The sequence below is a fragment of the Astatotilapia calliptera genome, chromosome 1 (genome assembly GCF_964374335.1).
Source record: "Astatotilapia calliptera chromosome 1, fAstCal68.1, whole genome shotgun sequence".
NCBI classification, from domain to species: domain Eukaryota; kingdom Metazoa; phylum Chordata; class Actinopteri; order Cichliformes; family Cichlidae; genus Astatotilapia; species Astatotilapia calliptera.
The window spans coordinates 2,950,984-2,970,115 of NC_137422.1; the positions used below are offsets into that span (position 1 = coordinate 2,950,984).

General features: G+C 43.3%; 1 protein-coding gene across 1 annotated transcript in view; it reads right to left on the reverse strand.

Annotated features, from left to right (window-relative positions):
- The window catches only part of shank2b (SH3 and multiple ankyrin repeat domains 2b), a 334,629-nt gene that overhangs the window by 9,409 nt on the left and 306,088 nt on the right, over window positions 1-19,132 (reverse strand). The window contains exons 17-21 of the mRNA XM_026194263.2: window positions 16,928-17,063; window positions 15,857-15,937; window positions 9,151-9,263; window positions 8,500-8,605; window positions 4,200-6,702 (exon numbers count right to left, since the gene is read on the reverse strand). Coding sequence (XP_026050048.2) covers window positions 4,200-6,702; window positions 8,500-8,605; window positions 9,151-9,263; window positions 15,857-15,937; window positions 16,928-17,063 — 2,939 coding nt within the window. The remainder of the gene's footprint in view (window positions 1-4,199; window positions 6,703-8,499; window positions 8,606-9,150; window positions 9,264-15,856; window positions 15,938-16,927; window positions 17,064-19,132) is intronic.

A 19,132-nucleotide genomic window follows, 5' to 3' on the forward strand; every position in this document is an offset into this window, starting at 1 on the left:
CGGCACTCAAGACCTGGAGTTGCCCCCCCCTGCTGTAGGCATGTGGCTGAAACATTACACCAGGCACTTACAGTCCAAAGACATCAGTGTTAGGTTGTTTGGTGGATCGTAACTGGCTGTAGATGTGAATGCAAAGTAGATGAAGTCCTGTGTGGATTGAATAAATTTCTGTATGAATATTTGTGAACAAAGTAATGTGGCTGGGCCCAGAGAAGCACTATAGAAATGCAGATGTTCAGGTTATATTAACTAATGTAAGTTAATGTAACCTGAATGTCTGTGACCTGTTTGCCCAACGATCACTCAATCCAGCCAAATACAAATCTTACACTCTGCATTTCTCCCCCACACATAAGCACCACGAACACGTGGCCTCTGCTGAGCACAGGGACAGTGCTTGCTTCCCATCAGCTGAGTGACTTTGGTACAAGATGATGCAGTGCTATTGATATCGGTGGTGGGAGACCTCACCTTCACCACGCCCACGCATCGCATGACACCCTTCGTCTTTCTAGCACACACCGGCTCGTGCATACAGGGTCGCGCTCACTGCCATGCACAGAAGCCTTTTATAGAAGCCTTTAATACGCGCTCTCACACACAGACTGACACGGGTTACGTAAGGATGGCCTACAAAAGCAGCGCAGCACGTGACCTGCGTGAGATGATGCTGAACTCTGCCGAGGGTTAGGCCTGCCATCTCTTGCTCCATCTCTCTCTTACACACATGCACGCACACGCTCGCATATAAATCTGCACCCCTCCCCCGACTCGAACTGACATCACTGCAGGCCTCAAGGCTGCTCTCATCAGGCGGTTACTAGGCAACCGTTTCGTCCACAGGCACAACCAACGCACATTTAATCTGGGAGACCAGGAGAGAGAGAAGTACAAATATCCAGAGAAGAAAATCTGATGTTATCACCGCTTCTTTGGCTGATTCCAACATACCAGAGAAGACAGAAAACCGAGAGAGGGAGAGAGCTGTAGAGTGTGCACAAGAATGAGCGAGAGAGCAAAGGATGCAGTGACAGAGGGAGAGCATGTGTGAATCTAGGCCATGTTCTGTGCATTTCTGTTGCCATCTGTTTGACGGTCACAGAAACAGGAGCACCTTCACCCTCCTCGGGCTTCTTCAGATGACGAGGCGCTCTCTAGCTGCCTACAACCGTATATTCTGCTGCGGCGCTTGGCAGCCTTCTCCACCACACTAAGTAACGCAGGCAATGCAGGCAGATAATCAGAGACCCTGGTGTATACAACAGAGCAGGGTTTAAGCTGACACGAGAAACAAATGCATCGGTGCGACGATTGAAAAGCAGTTACAAATAACTCACTGACTTTGGCGAGAGCGCTGCAGTCACCTCTAACCGAGGAAACATCTGGCTCTTAGATCCAGTAAAGGAACTGATCTGAACACATTTAGGTTTTTATCTTGTAGAGAAGATAAAGCTCATCCTGTCTCATCCACAGATATCATCTCTAAATGCTGTTCTGTAAGTATCGGTGTTTTTGCTGATGAAGGCTTTAGTGGACCTCTGTGTAGCCACTGATGTGATTTTATAGGAATAAACGAGGTTTGCTTTTACATTTTAGAGACATTTTAAGGAATGCAAGATTCATTTGGGACATTCAGCCCCTTACATGCTGTTTCATCATTCTGCATTGAGTGGCTTTTCACCTGTGCAAGTGGTTTTTAACACAGGACATTTCTACATTTGTAGACCAATACTTTTAGTACGAAAGTACGAAAAAAGTGTCTTACCTTTTCTTAACTTTGATCTCTAGTACCTTACTGTTTCTATTGTTCAAATGACAACTGTACTTAGTTCCTCTGTTTGTCACTAACAAGCTCCATGTAGACCAACCCTTTCTGCAACTAAATACTCTACATTTTAAACAGCATATCATTTTCTATACCATGTCACATGGCAGAAATACATACGATCACATAAGTGAAAACAGGCCTTTGATGGAATGTCGGATGATGAGGGAACCTACCTGTGAGAGTGGGAGACACAGAGGGGCATGAAGAAAGGAGAGGTGAAGGAACAACGGGAGACTGGAAAAAAATGGAGATGAAGCTGGAAAGGCGTGAGCTGGAATGAATACAGAAGTTAAAGGTCAACAAACACGACTTTAAGCTGCAGAGGATGACGATGAGGATAACACGACAGCGTGTGGAATGAAGCATGAAGGGAGGAACACAGAGCTGGACCTACTGGACCTGCTGCTGGGCATCCTGCTGCAATTACCCCAAATGGACACCGCTGCGTGGAGCTAATAGTGTTTATTAAATCAGAAAGCACAAGTGCCCAGAGGAACAAAAACCTTCGTGGCACTCTCTACAAGTCTCTGATGAGTGATGGGATTGTTCATACAAAATGCATGCAAGCAGTGAATTATTTATCGTGCTTTTTATTCCCTCTCACAGGAGTGAGATGTGGGTTAAAAAAATGAAAAATGAAAAAACATGAGGTTGGCTGATTCAGGCGCAGTTTCCATCAAAATGTTGTTCCAGCTTGTGTCGAGCACAACGCTTGCTTTGCTAACTGATCATTCTTTAACCATCAACAGGTACAGCTGTGGTCAAATGTTTAGGCAGCGGCACCACTCACAAAACTAATTTTATATTTATTTGCCAACTAATGCCTTTGTGACTGTTCAACAAACGAGCTACGTGCACGGTGCTCTGTGTTTCTCACATGGACATTTACTGTAAAATGTGCCAGCAAACAGAAGAAATGTGACATAGGAGGATTAAGCTAAATAGTGAAATAAATCAGGTAGTAGAGGCGTCATCTACTAACGGGAAGGTTGGTGGTTCAATCCCTTGGCTGCTCCAGTCTAAATGCTCAATATCTTTGGGCACGATACTAAGCCTACGTTGCTCTCTGATGCATCCATCAGTGTGAATGTCAGCTCAAAAGCACTTAACCATAGAAATAACTGCGTGTGTGGAAAAGGCGAGTAAAAAAGCACTAAATAAGAACCAGTCTCTTTACATTCCCAGTGAGGAATCCCACAGTAACTCTTCCATTAAATCTTCAGAAAATTCCCACTGCTACCACAATAAAGTGAAATCTCACGGTGACCAAATATTATCACAAGAAATGTTCAACATGGCTGACTGACGTCAGCAGGTGCTTTATTCTGGAATGTGATGCATCCATACATCATGCACGGATGAACAGAGTGTAAACCAGAACAGGCATACTACCATTTCAAACAACACATGTAGCAAAACCCTGCAGCCACACACAGTTCACAGAACAAGCTGATGTTCCTCCCAATCCCATAATCCTTTTGGGCTCTTCTGACAAACACAACAGCTATAATCAACAATGAAAACACAGGTAACAGCTGGAGTCACCGGACTACACAAAACCAAACTTGTCACAACAAAAACAGAAAAATGAGTTCAAATTTTCACTAATCACTAGTGCTGCCAGCGTTAAAATGACGTTAGCGCCATAACCGCATTAACGCAGCAAATGTCCGTTAGCGAGTTAGTGCAGATCGCCCGGTGCGTGGGGCTGGACAGCACATGTTAACGAGCTAACTGCGCTATCGTGTTGACGCCGTGCAGCCCCACACACGGGGCAATCCGCGCTAACTCGCTGACGGAGATTTGTCGCATTAATGCGGTTATTGTGTTAAGATCATTTTAACGAGACTAACGCTGACAGCACTACTTTTCACATATTCTTTTCACCACTTACTCTCTACTCACTGTCAAACTCAACACTGACATCATCATTCTACTCCAATTATACTCCTGCTCGCCTTCTACAAGCCAATCAGGGTTTCTTCTGTGTGCCTTGTGTGTACTGTGGTCATCATCCAATCCTCCATCTTCATCATGAGCAACGTCTAGACTCTGGGGGGGGGGGGGGGGGGGGGGGGTTCTTACTTATCAAATACTGCATCTTAATAAAGCAACTTCATGTTCTTCCAAATTGTCTTGGACTACTTCGGACTATTTTCAGATTTAGCCTAAGCATTCATGGATGCCTGGTTATAATCAGTGGTGATCAATAATTAGTGGATCAGCTTATAAGCCAATATGCATGAAATTTTACAGCTTTCTAGAAGCTAAATTAGACAGAAAATGTGTTTGCTCAGACTCTACAGTCACATGAACAAAATCTAAACAACAGAAGATAGGAAAAACTAAAGTAAGGAATGACTTCACATACCTTGTTCCGAAGCCCCCTCTGGTGCCTGTTGGGGAGTCAAGGCTTTCTCCTGGCTTGGTTGGCCTGTCGCGATTCATATGCTGTAGAATGGTGCTCAGCTCAGTGATAACTGTGTTCTTGGAGTCTGGTGTGGATGGGGGGCTGCGTAGCTCAGGGGGCTGATCACCCCACAGCTTGGAGGTCCTTTGAGTAGGAGTCCTAGGAGGTTCAGAGGACGAGGGAGGAGGGAGAGGGGCCTGAGGCGGTGACCCATAAGACTCTGGTGGCTCTTCAATGAGAGCATCGTGATAAAGTGACGTTCTATTAATGACAGACTTGCTCTTGGGCTTTGGTGGCACAGGGGGCCGATCCACCAGGAAGGCGTGACCGTCTGCAGTGGCATAGAGGCTCTCCAAAGCACTGTCACAGAAGCCTCCTTCTGATGACAGGGTGGAGATGCTAGACACTGTGCTGGTGGTCTCCATGTGCTGAGGATCCCCACTACTGCGGCTGTCCACCTCTTCAATGCCTGAGTCACCTACCCCTGATTCTGGGTCAGGTGGAGGGGCATACGAGGGGGGCATATTGTTTGCCAACCTTCTGTGTTGATCAGTGACAGGTGGTGGGGCATGAGGGTGGTATGGGGGTAGAGAAGGCCCCCCATTCCGTCTCTGTTGCTGAATCATCTCTGCAATGGCACTAGCCTGGTCATCAGGAATGTCAATACTGTTTGCAAACTCCAGAGGTGGGGGGAGGGGTTCTGAGAACTCAAATTCTTCATCAATGTCAACTGAGGCCAGAGGGGGAGGAGGGATGCGAAAGGGCAGTTTTACAGGTTCGTCCATGGATTCGCCTAAAGGAATGCTCCTCCTCCTTAATGTGGGTGGCTGTGGAGTGGACAGTGTTGAAGAACTAAGAGGATCAGGCTGGTTTGGATCTTTCAGCTCAGACGGTCGGTTGCTGTCCTGCCCCTCGGCCTCTTGGTTGTTCGCCTTGTTGCTTATGTCTGTGCTGGTGTGAACCATCAGTAATCCAGCTGACTTGGGCTGTGATGTGTCTGCCACATCTGCTGGTGCGCTTTTCCTCTCTTCAAGTGCCTGATGCTGCCGCTCTTCCCGTGCTCCATCAGACTCGTACTTCTGCTCTGTCATTTGTCTTTGAAGGCCACCTCGGCCAGGCCGTCCCATTGTTGCCGTGGAGATTGCAGCAAAACTCGTCTCGATTCCAGAGCGGAGTTTGGTGTCAATAAATAGAGGCTGGTTGAGGTCAGGTTTGTGACTTTGCTGAACTGGCAGGGACTGGGCTTCATGCTTGGGGGTTTGTTGAACCTGAGGATTATTTTGAGACTGATTCTGAGGATGGTTTTGTTGCTCTTTCATGGCCCGGTCACGAGCTGCAAGGGCCAGAGCTAGTGGAGAATTAGGGTCCAACGGCTTGCCAGTGACAGGATGGAGGTAGGTTCCATTGGCCCTGTAGTGGCTCTTAGGAGGAGTGGCTGGGAGGCTAACAGGACTGTCCAGGTTGGGACACTGCCCTGTTCTAGTGTTTAGTGGCTCCCGAACAACTGTGGGCTCAGGAGTGTTGAAATCTGTCATATTTCCACTACCGCCACCAACAGGGCGACCGAGCTGCTTTGCCAAAGGAGGGGCTAATATCCTTTGAAGACGCTCGTCGCTGCTGAACATGCCTTCATCGATGGACTTGGACTGGCGAAGGCGAGGGGTTGGCGTGGGACCACTCAAGTCATCATCCCCGATGTCTATTGACTGGAAGGCAATCGAGTTCTTTTTTGCCTCGAGCCTCTTTTCGCGGTCCCGTACTGCTCCAGCAATAGCTGCTGCAAAGGGGTTGCTTAGTGAAAGGGGGTCTTCAGGGCGTAAACCTCCACTTCCACCGACAGCAGGTGTGAGAGGCGGGTGTTCAGGGGTTGTAGGCTCAATTTCCATGCTGCTACCCTGGCTGCTCTTGCCACTGCTGCTAGTGGATGGCTCCTTTACAATGATGGTGGGAATAGGGATAGAGGAGCATGTTCTTTCTACAGGCGTAGTAGGCATGGAAACTGGGCCTGATGGACTTGTTGGCATGTGACACGTCTTCTCTGGGCTGTCTTCCACGTTAGACTGCTTTACTAACATACCCTTCCTTCGGGCTGGTTTTGCTGGCACATACAGCGTCCTATTGCCCACCTCTGAATACGGGTTCTCAGGCACTGGCGTACGCCCCCGAGTTCGTGTGCTCTCAAAGTGCTCAGAGCTCTGACGGAAATAGCCACGCCTCAACGTACCGACGTCGGTGGTCCGGCTTATGGTCGTCACTGCATTGGGCGAGTTTTGGGTAAAGCTTGGTCGTGTTGTGCCATAGCTCTTGGGTGTAGGTCCAGCAGCTGAGTTGTAGGCAGGTGGTGAAGGGGGTGAAATGGCTGGGGGAGGAGGGATGTCCTCTGAGGTGTCAGGCATAGAGAGACTGCGTGAGAACTTGAGTAGGGGAGGTGTGAGGAATCCCTGTTTCTCATCCTCCGATGTACCTTGAAGAAATGGAGCAGAAGGAATAATTATCTCAGGACCTAGGGGAAACATCCCTTTGTTTCACTTCCTGCTTGGCCCCCTAGTTCCAAAAGAAATGCCTTCTTTAGCTCTCTCTGGATTTATTTATATATGCAGGAAAGGTTCCTGAAATTTGTGAGAGGCCAGATAGATGTGAAATGTAACTGCTGTTTCGACAGTAAGTAGGAATATTCTCACCAATTGAAATGTTCAATCTGGAAATCAGGACAGAAGTTATGTAGCTGTTATTACAGAAATAAGGGCAAATGGCCTGCTACTTATCCAGGCCTTTTCCACGCTGAACACTCAAAGCACGTTTTCAGTACAAGACTCATTCACCAAGCACACAAGCACCTTTTTCTATACCTTAGCCCGCTGTCTAACGGTCGCAAAACACTCACACTCTGATGAATGCATTGGGTGCAAACCAGCATTCAATAGCTTGCATGAGTACACGCAGACTGGAGGACCCAGGAAGTGAACCACTGACCTTCCAATTAGTAGAAGACCTGCCCTACCTGCTGAGCCTCAGCCACCCAGAGGAGCTGATGGCTCAAATTAGCTCAAAAATTCACATCAATTTCCTGTTTTTGCTAACATATAATACCAGAAATAAAGGTCTATGTGGGTAAAATCTATGTCTAGTCCAGTATCCAGTTTTAACTTTTACATTAAGATATAAAATTTGCACCAGAGTTTTAAGAGTCTACTCTGTAGGTACAAACCACAAAGCACCCACCGAGTAGTACCATTGAGTACCCTTGAGGATGCAGCCTCGTGACAAATCTCTATACCGTTAACCTTTTCACGTTAACCCTTTCAGTGGTCACTAGGGTTGGGCGATTGGACGAATATATCGACTTTTTTTTAGTGCTGTCAGCGTTAACGCGCCGTCATCACGACTAACGTGATTAATAATTAACCCATCTGGAGCGCAGACGGAGTCAAAATCCCTGAAATGTCTCTGCCAACGCATTTGGGGCAGTTTGTCCAGAGCTTGTTCATTCTGCGCTCCAGATGGGTCGAGCGCATTAAAAAAATTTAATCGCCTTAATCGCGATGAATGCTTTAACGCTGTGTTAATGCTGACAGCCCTAATTTTTATAATTTATAAAATTGTAAAAAAAAAAAAATTTATTTTTTAAATTATAATAAAAAATAATAATTTTTAAATTAGTTTGTCCATGTTTTCTTGTAATTGTTACAGTATTGATGGTATACTTGCACATAAACCACTACATTGGACACTGATGTGCTGCTCCATGCACATCAGTGTCCAATGTAGTGGAAAAGTACATGTTTAAAAAAATGAAGTTCAAATACAAAATCCTGTTTGAGGTTGTCATAATTCATGCATGAAAGGGTTAAAGGGACAATAAGGTCCTTAATTTTCAGAGAGTGTAGAGAAGAGTATGGCTATGCAGTTTGTAGATAGAGCCCTGAATGGATTACTGTGCAAAAAGAAGATAAAGAAGATAATTTCGTGGTAATTCTGATGGCACTGCAAGTCAAAAAACCTGAAACCAACATTAGCATGTATGACATCCCTCTAGTTCGGGAGTGAGAATGAGGTTTGAGCACATGCTTAATGACCTCCAATATTATCGCCTGAAAGCACACTTTGCTGACTGGCTCACTCTAATTTATCTATAATTAGCTTTAATATTGCTAGACCACAAAGAGCAAGTCCTCAGAGCATTAATAAAATATTATGACAAGCTAAAAGCACAGGTTACTGGACACTCACACACATATTTTTTACTGTATATACATCATACCTATGGACTTTTGCTTTTTCATAGTGCCCTTCTCAGGTATCCCCAGGAAGGCTCCTGGCACAGTGGGTGGCACCACAGCTACTCCTTGGCGGTCATGATACAAGGACTGAAAAGTCAATTGTAAATTATTAATATAACTAGGAATATATAATTGTTTCATTAGATCTCTAAATAACAATAACAGCATTTGCTTACAGGAATTCACACATTAGGATACATAACATATCGGCCAGGTCCAGGCATCACCTGCCACTGGCTGTGTTGACTGCTACTTGCAAATAGGAGGACAATTTTTCTGTTTTGACACTAGCTACTGATTTCAGGTGTTTTAAATAAAGCAAACTTTCAGAAACGGGAAGATGTTATCTTTCAAATGAATTCTCTTACATGCACTTTAAGATCAGCTCTACTTTTATAATATTTTCTTACACGTAAACTTAACCCTAACCTTAAATCGGCTGCTAAACATCAGCATTAGCCCTGAAGCTTTTACTACAGGAGCTCTAAAAGGACAAACAGTTTTTCATCATGGCATCCAGTCTGGGGAAGCAGCACAGGGTACAGCCACACAACCTGATACTGAACAATCTAATTTACAGTAACAGCGATCTGAAACAATGATCACCATAAAGTGAGTTTGCTTATGCTTACATTCATATCAGTTGGCGTAACCAAGCAGCGACTGGATGGGCGTGGTTTAATTGTGGCTATCTTCATGTCAACAGGTGATGTCTTCTGGGCATGGGTCATCTCTTCTACTTTGTCTGCAAAGCAAACCAAGTCATAATATGTAAGCACTGAAAAACGTGACAAGGGGCAGGAGTGAACTTGCAAAGCCTTAGTTTCAGATCTGATGGGTCAAATGCAAGCTACTCATTCAGTCATTTACAGTGACCCTTCCTTGTGTTTCCACACCGAATTGTGAATGAAACTGAAACCAAAAACAGTTGAAACTCTTTTTTTTGTGGGTGTGGGGGTATGAGGGAGGAGGAGCAAGGGGAAGGGGAGAGAGGGCAACTTTGATGAAATGCGCCTGGCATGTCCAGCCTTGGAAGCCGTGCAAGCTCTTTCCAAACAGCCGACTCAGCAGCATCATCCAGCTCTCAGGGTCGTTCCCTCGTTAAATGTAAAATGAGCAATGGATGTGAAAGCCTGCCAAGCTTGCCATTACCTTTCTCTGTGTTTTTATTGTTTTTTTATCTTATTTTTTTACTCTGCCTGCAACACGAGAAAGCTATCAATGGCAAATTTGGCAAACCTGAACTTCCCTCTGGTGTGTGATGATGCCATCAAATAGAGTCCAGCTAAAGGGTTTTGCTCAGAGAAGCTACATGCTAGCCCTGATCTCTCCTCTTACTGTGTCACCTGCCTACAACTGTCTAGGATGTACAAAGCTTCCATGCGTCAGCGGAGTGATTACTTAGAGTGACTTGGAAAACAATCCTCTTCTTCTGCGCATCTATACACAGAGGAGAGGAAAGGGGAGGAAAGGAGCATCAATGACCTTAACTACGGTTAGAGGTAAAAACCACACAAACACACAGAAATAGCAGAAAGACGCACATTCCTTTTCACTCTCTCTCTGATCTGTCTCCCAGTTGGATCGCAGCTACAACCTATCAAACAACATGCAACACGGTTGCCCTGGAAACCTATGTGTGAGTGAAACATTTCCTAGAATAAACCTCCTCCTCACACGAACACACACACTAACACACATAAGTAGCTTACAGAAAAATGCACACATGAAGAAGAGAAACATGAAACTTTAAAGGTCAGGTATAGTGAAAAAACACTGACTCACACTCATTTGTAATTCCTCATTAAGCCTCTGCCACTATGTATATTTTTGTGTTTAAAGCGTAAAAAGATTCTAGAAAGTAAACAGTGTATGCTTACTGCTGATAGTGTTGCAAATTAGGTTTGTGGGTCTGCCTGCAAAGAAGCACTGTGAGGTGACATGCCCCTTTAATCAAAAGCAAACCCTGGGAATGCTCAGCAAGAAGAATCTATAGCCTGTGATTACTACGACATTTAACCATGCACTAACAACATTTAGAAGACAGAAACAGCTGCAATCAAAACACTTTGTAAATCATGCAAATGCACTATGGGCGTAGCTCCATTTGGTTTAATTCGGTCGAAATGGAGCGAGTCAGAAAAGGAATCACTAAATACAACAGTGTTAGTTAATCACAGTGGGGTGGACTGTGTGGGAAATACGGGACAGAAATCAATCACTGGAGATACTAGATCAGACTGAAAGCATGCCCGCTGTAACTTACCACCTTTCTTTTTCCTTAGAGTGGCTTAAAGGATGACAAAAAAAGAGTCTTCAGAGCATATACACAGACTCAACGCTTTTCCCCGGAGACATGAAAAGCTGCCCTCGTCCCAAAGCCCTGTGATGAGGGCGGCTCATGAAAGATGTGAGAACTTCTTATTTTGGTCGTTTGATTAACAATAATAAGCACAATTCAAGGATCCTGTTCAGTACTATTAACTAAATGCTACTCAGTCGTCTTTCTCTAATATCTTCTGAATGTCTTTTCTGGCAGCGGTCCCCGACCCCCGGGCCTCCGACTGGTACCGTGAGTCCGTTTGGTGCCGGGCTGCGAGAGCTGAGGCTCGGGTGTGAAATTGATGGTTTTCAGGGTTTTTATCGTTAACTGGGTTTCCCTGGGTCTCTTCTCGTGTTGTAGTTGTGCGTCTTATTTTGAAAGAAATATTTACGTGTTACCATAGCGACCAGAGAGCATAAAGGGGCAGAGAGGAGGATGTTACTCTCAGTGTTGTTGGCGCATTTCAGGAGGACGCTGCTAATAAAGTTACACAATTACACAGTGAATTCACGTTTATTATTATATTTTCAAAACACCACAGTTTTTGTCTTGCTCGTATCATTTTATTTTGTCGTATTTATCCGCGACACCTTAAAGATATTATCTGACATTTAAACCGGTCTGTGGCGCAAAAAGGTTGGGGACCGCTGTATCAGGTCACAGTTCCTTTTCCAAATGTCTGACCCAGTTCTGTGCTCCAAATTTAAGCTAATTCCTACAAAAGATATAGTGATATAGTCACATGGCCAACTGACATTGTTCCTCCTAACTTCATGAAAGAGGTTTTGCCTGTCATCTCCCCCAGCTTCTCCCTGTCATAAATAATTCTCCTTCATCAGGCTGCATTCCAGATTACTTTAAAGCAGCCAGTGTGTTCTCGCCGCTTAAAAAACAAACCCTAATCAGCTCCTAAATCTTAATCTAGAATTTGGCTGAGGTTTTTAAGGTAAACATGGGAGGGATAGCATAGGGATAGCATGCTTTTTCAGGATGTGGGCCCAAGCTCGTTTAAAACAGTCTGAGATAAAGAAGAAAACTGTCCTATCATCTGGCCAAGAGAAACTGAAATTATTATTAGGAAATTATGGAAACAACTTCCTGGATATGATGACATGATGGTGTGATCATATTCAGTTTAAATGCAGTCAACTATATATCTGTATATATAGTTTTTTTATTTGCATGTGGTAGCCAATCAGAAGAGTGTTTGGTGAGTGGGAGGTGGGAGCAAAAAAACGACTTCATTAAGAATAAATAAACTGATGCAACCCAGCATCACAGCAAAACGTGTATTCCACAGTGTCCATTTCACACTGTGCCTCTCCAAAATGTGAAATGGACACTCATGCATGCACACATGCAAATGCATTATACATTTGAAGTCAAGAAGTCAGCAGTGAGTAAAAAATGTATGAAGTAGATTCTAAGGTTCGTAATTGGCTGAAACGATGAAGCTAGGCAGCTAATGTGTATTTACATTAGTGCTGTCAGCGTTAATCTAATTAAAAAGACGTTAACGCCATAACTGCATTAACGAGGCAAATCTCTGTTAACGAGTTACCGTAGATCGCCCTGTGCGTGGGGCTGCATGGCGTCAGCGCGGCCAGCGCCACGTCCAGCCCCACGCGAGGGGCGATCCGCGGTAACTTGCTAACGGAGATTTGCTGCGTTAATGCAGTTATGCCGTTAACATCTTTTTAACTAGATTAACGCTGACAGCACAAATTTATATGTAAATGTGTTAGTTATGCCTGTTTAAACACAAATAAAATATCCCCCCCGTGCTGTTACTGCAGCTTAGAGCAACTTCTGCACGGACACAGTGGACATGTGTGTCTACTGCACATTTTGCCATGATATCTGTCTGATGAGCTGCACATAGACCAAGTGTAAGACAAATAACAATTATTTTGGACCATGTGCGATGCTGCTTTAGTCCAAAGATTAAAAAAAAGGTTAAAAGTTCTAACAGGTCTCCTTTAACATGTGTCTGCCTAACAAGTCAAAGTAAGTTTGGGTTTGCCAGCAGATCAGTTAGAATCGAGCAGCTAGCAGCAACCACAGCAAGCTTTAAAAAACCACATGCAACAAACTGCATGTATCCACGTCCTCTGCAAGCAAACCAAGTTCAGCGTGACATCAGTCACAAGTTATTACTTCCTAAATTCTGTTTAAAAACCTTTGGCTACAGTGGAAAGAGATCCACCTGCTGCTGTTTGTTGTTTGTCTACCAAAGGATCAGCTCAACAATGATTTGTGTCATCACGGTAACGACAGGTGTCATCACCTCAGACTATAATAAGAAGGGTTACAACTTTAACATCAGGTAAAAATCAAACATCCAAAAACCTTTCTTCACCTGGGAAAGGTAGGACATTTATGCGTGTGAGCACTCATAAATTGATTGTTTGTCCTCTTCTAATGCTCCTTTCACATTTCATGGCTGCCCTCCTTTCAGGCCTGTGTCTCCTTTGAACGCATCATCTCAGAAACTCTAACTCTGTCATGAGGCGTCAGGACAACACAAAACACCTCTAAAATGTACATCGTACTAGTGCTGGGCGATATGGAAAAAATATTTATCACGATATGAATTATTTTATATCACGATAACGATATATATCACGATATACCACCTGACCTGTGGTCATCTGGAAAGTACGCAGTCTGTAAACGAGCGCAGAGGTCTTTGTTAATGACATGGATGGTTACGCTCATGTAGGGCTGCGTATCTCTGCTCGTCCATATGTCAGTCGTCAAGGCATAATGCACGATACTGCAAACATCCTTCTCTACTTTGGCAACTCGACTTTACTGAAGTGCTTAGGACCGGGCATAACATACCTCTGATCAAGGACTTTGACGAGGTCACGAAAGCTGTCCTTCTCAGCTACATAAACAGGGGCCATGCCTTTAGAAATGTATAAATGCCGTCTTGCATTTATAAATGCGAGACGGCTCCTGTGATTTGTTTATGGCGCTGGGACGTTTTCTCATACGGCGTGCCTTGTGCGAAAGACTGCTGTATCTTCAGCTGGTATAGTTTTTCTTTTCCCAACTTGCTCCCGTCGTTCCACAACTTGGTTTAGCTTGGATTTTCTGATCTTGAGTATTCTTTTTCGTGGACCTTCTGTAGGTGATAGAAGAGATTTGTTGTGTTGCCATTGAGTGCAGGAACAATTTTATAGCATAGCTTGCAAATGGGCGTCTTCTGCTCTGTGTTGGTGCTGTTGAACTCAAAATGTAACCAAATCACAGACGTACCCCCTCTTTTCGGTAAAAGTGCTTCTTCTTGGGCTGCTTGTGTAGCTGTGTCTGCTGTTGCATGTCCGGGCATGAAACTGCAACCTGTCGCTCGTCCATCGTTTTGAGTTACCTTAAAGCATGTTGCAAATCCGGGTGCACGTAAAGCAGCACCATGTCGCAAAACCACAAGAGGGAGTTTCTTTGTGAAAAATATAATTTTTTATACTTTATTTCTTCTTGCATAAAGTTAAGAGTATGTATAGTGAGAAGACAACACTAATATATTTGCCACAGGCTATTTAACCCTTTAAGACCTACCATAGAACCAAGTCTGCCAGAACTTATCTTTATATTTTTACATGCTGTAGTGCCATTTGTGGGAGCATTTCCAGTTGCTATACATCAATACAACCATTATAGCCCAAATTTTAATAATATGTATGCATTAAGTCCATAGTAACTACATAAATTGCAAAAAAGTGCAAAAAAAAATTGAAAATTGTTTTTGGGGTTTTCTTTACATATATTTCTAGTTAGAGAAATTTAAGAGGCTTATCCCTCAAAACTGCAAATACAAAAAAGTTGCACAAAATAGTTTCCCACCACAGGAAATTTATTTTGAGTGTCTTCATAGTTTTATTTTTGAGATACACTAATTTTTATATACTGCAGGGAAAATGAAAATAAATATTATAGTGCAAATTTGCAAAAAAAACCCAGCATGTGCATCAAAATAAACTATTTCCAACAGCGTAATTTGAGTTATAAGCGATACAGAAAAGCATAAAGTCAAACATGACTTTAAAAAAAACTCCAGCATAGGCTTATAAGGCCCTAAAGGTAAATAAAAAACATTTTCTGTGAAAATGACGTCACTTCCGGTTCTGGCCAGTTAATGGCGGACATGTGATAGTTCGCGCTGACGTCTATTCCAACGTAGGAAGTGTTATGAACAACTGATCGGATCGGCAAAGCCTGTTTCTGGAATATTATGTTTTTGTTGCTGCAAGTGCTTTTTATGCAATTTTTGCAAAGCCATATGTGGAAGGAAACCGTGACCGAGGACAAGCTGATGGCATCAGATGTAAGTACAACTCCTCCGGTTTCATATGCAAAAAAAATTATTGCGCTAGCTTACGCGGTTCCGGTTTTACAGGGATTTACGCAAAACGGAGCGTGCTGCTCCGACCGGCTTTAAAGGGTTAATGATATATTTTATGTAATAATTTATAAAATTAGGTTAGAAACGATAGAAAGGCACAATAGACACTTTTCTATTGTCCACACAATATATATCTTCATATCGCCCAGCACTACATCGTACACACGGACAAACAGAAAGACGAAGACGATACAGTCACACTAATACTCTTTTTACTCGTTTGCTCTTTGCAGCAGAAGCAACAAGTCATGAGTGTGGATGAGTGTGGGCATCCAGAAGCAAGAGCACTTCATGCAACGGAGGAGAGGAGATGAGGGAGGAAAAGCGTTTTTCTTCTATTTTCTTCTTTAAGGCAAACTAAAGTGACCAGATGATGGAAACGCATATTGCATTAGTCTGAACGAAAGCCTCAATCAGCCACTGTGAGCAAATGAATATGAAGTTGGGCATAATGGATGGCAGAAGGTTATACAGCATTATCTGCTTACCTTTATCCACTATTGAGAGATTAACCAACCATGAGAAAGAGGTACAAAAAAGATCTTCTGTGAGACACTTGCTCCCATTTGCCATTGTGAGTTACCAGAGTCAAAACTGCAGCTCTTACCGAGTTCCTCGAGTTCAGACGTCATCGACTTTGAGCGCATTGACAGGGCTGTGGTGGGGGCTCTCTTTGGAGGTGGAGGAGCTGAGCAGAGAGAAACAGACATGTGACCAAAAGCAGGCAGGTCATCTGCAGTGATCTGGAGGCGTCACACCTTTTCAGGTAAATCTTTAATCGATCAGTCAAATTTCACTGAGGGAAAAGGATCAAATCAGAAATATTTTCTGATGATAGGAAAATATAATAGAGTATCAGAAAAACACAGAGACAAAAGCAATATTCTGATCAGAGATTTTTGACAAACATTTAAAGGTTTGCTTATTTCCATGTGTAGATTTTGTCTAGTTTGTATTAAAACCACCTGGTCTGACCTCTCGTGTTTGCTGTTTGTATCCTAAGCACAGAGTTGGTCCGGTTTCTCATGGTCTTTGAGGGGTATTATTACACAGTCCTTCTTTCCCCCCCAACCAGTTTCAGTAGATGACCTCCCTGATAATGGCTTTGTTGGAGGTCTCTTCCTGTTGACCTCTAGCTGACCTCTGTTGGTCTCTAGCACTGTGACCTCACATCAAGGAGATCCTGCTTGGAGTTTTCATGTTTTCACCATGTCTCTCCAGCTTCCTCTCACAGTCCAAACACATTAGCTAACTGGTGATTATAAATTTATAGTAGGCATGAATCTGAGCGTGACCGGTCTGTCTCTATATGTGTGCACCCTGCCTCATGCCCTGTGACAGCTGGGATAGGCTCCAGCTCCTCCCGGGACCCTGAATTGGAAAAGTGGGAGCAAATGGATGGACGTTTGGCTATTAAAGAGGATTTGCTTTACAACACATAGTGCGCTGAGATTTCTTCTAGCTATACAGATAATAGTGAACTAAATCATCAGTCAGTGTGTCACTTTAATATTTTAATACAGGAGGTACATCTGTGATCAGGTTCACACAGCACTGTACTACAGCAGGCTGTATGCTACAGCTGTGCTCTGCTGCTCCTCAGCTGAAGCACCTCATGACGATTATATTCTCGAATCCATGTCTAAACACGACTGGCAGCCATTTTCAGTCTCTGTACCTTTTTTGCGTGCTGTGTCCTCGGGGTCCAGATTCCGGCTCACTGTCACCACCTTAATCAGGAGCCGGTTGCCTCCCTGGCGGATCATGTTGACCACCTGTCGATGGCCCACCTTCACCACATTCTCCTGGTTCACCTGCCACAAACAAACCAAAAGTTTTCTTATCCTGCATCTTTGCTCATGTTATTAACTGCGTATTTATGAACAGCACAAACATGTAAACACTGGACCGACACCTCAGTTTTGTGTGGGAGAAAACTGCTGCTCATTTAAATCTGAAGATGCAAAATTCAATACAAAAGAAACTGTGAAAAGTGCAAGTATGGCTTCACAGTGCAAACCATCATTTTCTACTGGAAACCAACCAGACTGGTAAACTGTCTCTCCAGCCACCACATCCACTAGTTTGATTTAAAACGTTACTAAAATGTATTTTTATTGAACACACTGTGTAGACATATTTCAAGCAGTTAAAGCGAGTGAGTCTCTGTGCTAACAACTGTGCCATGAGCTAGTTTGAGTCAGATGTTCTGTCTAAGGACATAAATGTATAAATGAAGATCTACAAAGTTCAGTGACTGACCAGCACTGATCTTCTCTACAGCTGTGGCCAAAACTAATTTATTTATTTGCCATTAAAAGATTTTGAAACATATTAAATCCTTGTAATTCTTCTTCACAATATCATAGAAACGTGTATATAATGTTCTAAATTAAAACCTGCAAAGTGCATGAAAAACAAACTTGTGCCGTTGTCAAAACCTGTTGAAAGACCGGCTGGTGTGAACCATTCCTCGATCACAAAAACTTTCATAGAATTATAAAAGCAGCTTTGAGACGCATGGAGCTGAAAAATGTTGTGTTAGTCTGCAAACCGAGAAGCTGTCTAAATGAAGGAAATTTAGGAATGTTGCTACTTTGCTTTAGGATTTGGAATCTGCAAAGATCACATAATTACAAAAACCACTCAAACACCTTTGGAACAAAATTCTGTTGAAAGCAAAATATTGAGCTTTGTGGATAAACGCTTGTCATGAGAAAACAAGATACAAATCCTGGTAATTACCCAGGGTTCACCCACGGGCTGCATACAATTCTGTTTACACTTAGCCTTAATCAAAGTGTCTTGATGCATGCTCAATCATCCAGGTAAGTAAATCCCAAAAGGTTGATTCTGTTCATCTGGACGTAGCTCGTCCAAAACCTCCAAAAAGTTTACATTTTGTCTCGGGGACTTTTGTCACAGATAATTTCCCCAAAAGTCTCGGTGATGATCAAGATGCTTTTGACATCTTGCCAATTTTTGCCAAAATCTCTTTCTTATTGCTGAATCATGAAAACTGACCTTAATGAATTAAATAATCATTCTGTATTCACAGGGGTTATTTTTAATGTAAATTAAAGCTAGTTGGATGATCTGAAACATTCAGGAAAGGACAAATACTTTATTTCACAGCAACGTACAGGCCAGAGTTGTACAATCTCCTTCTACATAACAGTGACAGACAAGAGAACAGACTTCTTACACCTCTGTACGTCCAAATAAAAGACAATGAAACCAGGAAATTGATTAACAATTTTCAAAATAAGCAGCTGAAGGAATCAACAAAATCTTCATGGCTGCAATATTCATAAAGGAGCCTGGCTGCTGCCCTCTATGTTTCTCCATGTATACGTCATAAACATCAGCTCATATAATAATGGCTCAAGGACACAGTGAGAAATCTGAAGCTTCAATTAAAAACAAAGAAACAATTTGGACTTTTTGTTCTTGGAGGAAAGCTGTGATGTCTGTGACACAGCTGTGATGGTGGCTGTACAAAAAAGTTGGACTTTTAAAGTGGATTGTATTATTATACCAAAACCGCTAACTCCATCAGGGCAAGAGTACTGAATCACAGTTTGTTGCAATTTGTTATCGAGCACTTTAAGTCGGTATCAGTGCTGGATTTTCATTCTTCTCTTAAAGAGGAGAACGTTCCATACATCAAGAGAGATGCCCAGAAGATGGCTAGCTTTATATGTTAGTAAACATTCCCAGTGATGGATTTTGACCTTTTTATTTCCACCTAAGACACCGAGCCATGGGGCAGCATGGCGGTGGGGTTGTTATCTGTTTCTCTGTGTTAGCACTGTGCCAGGGTGTTCCCCAGCTCTTGCCCTATGGTAGCTGGAGTAGGTGATCCTGATAAGGTTAAGTGGAA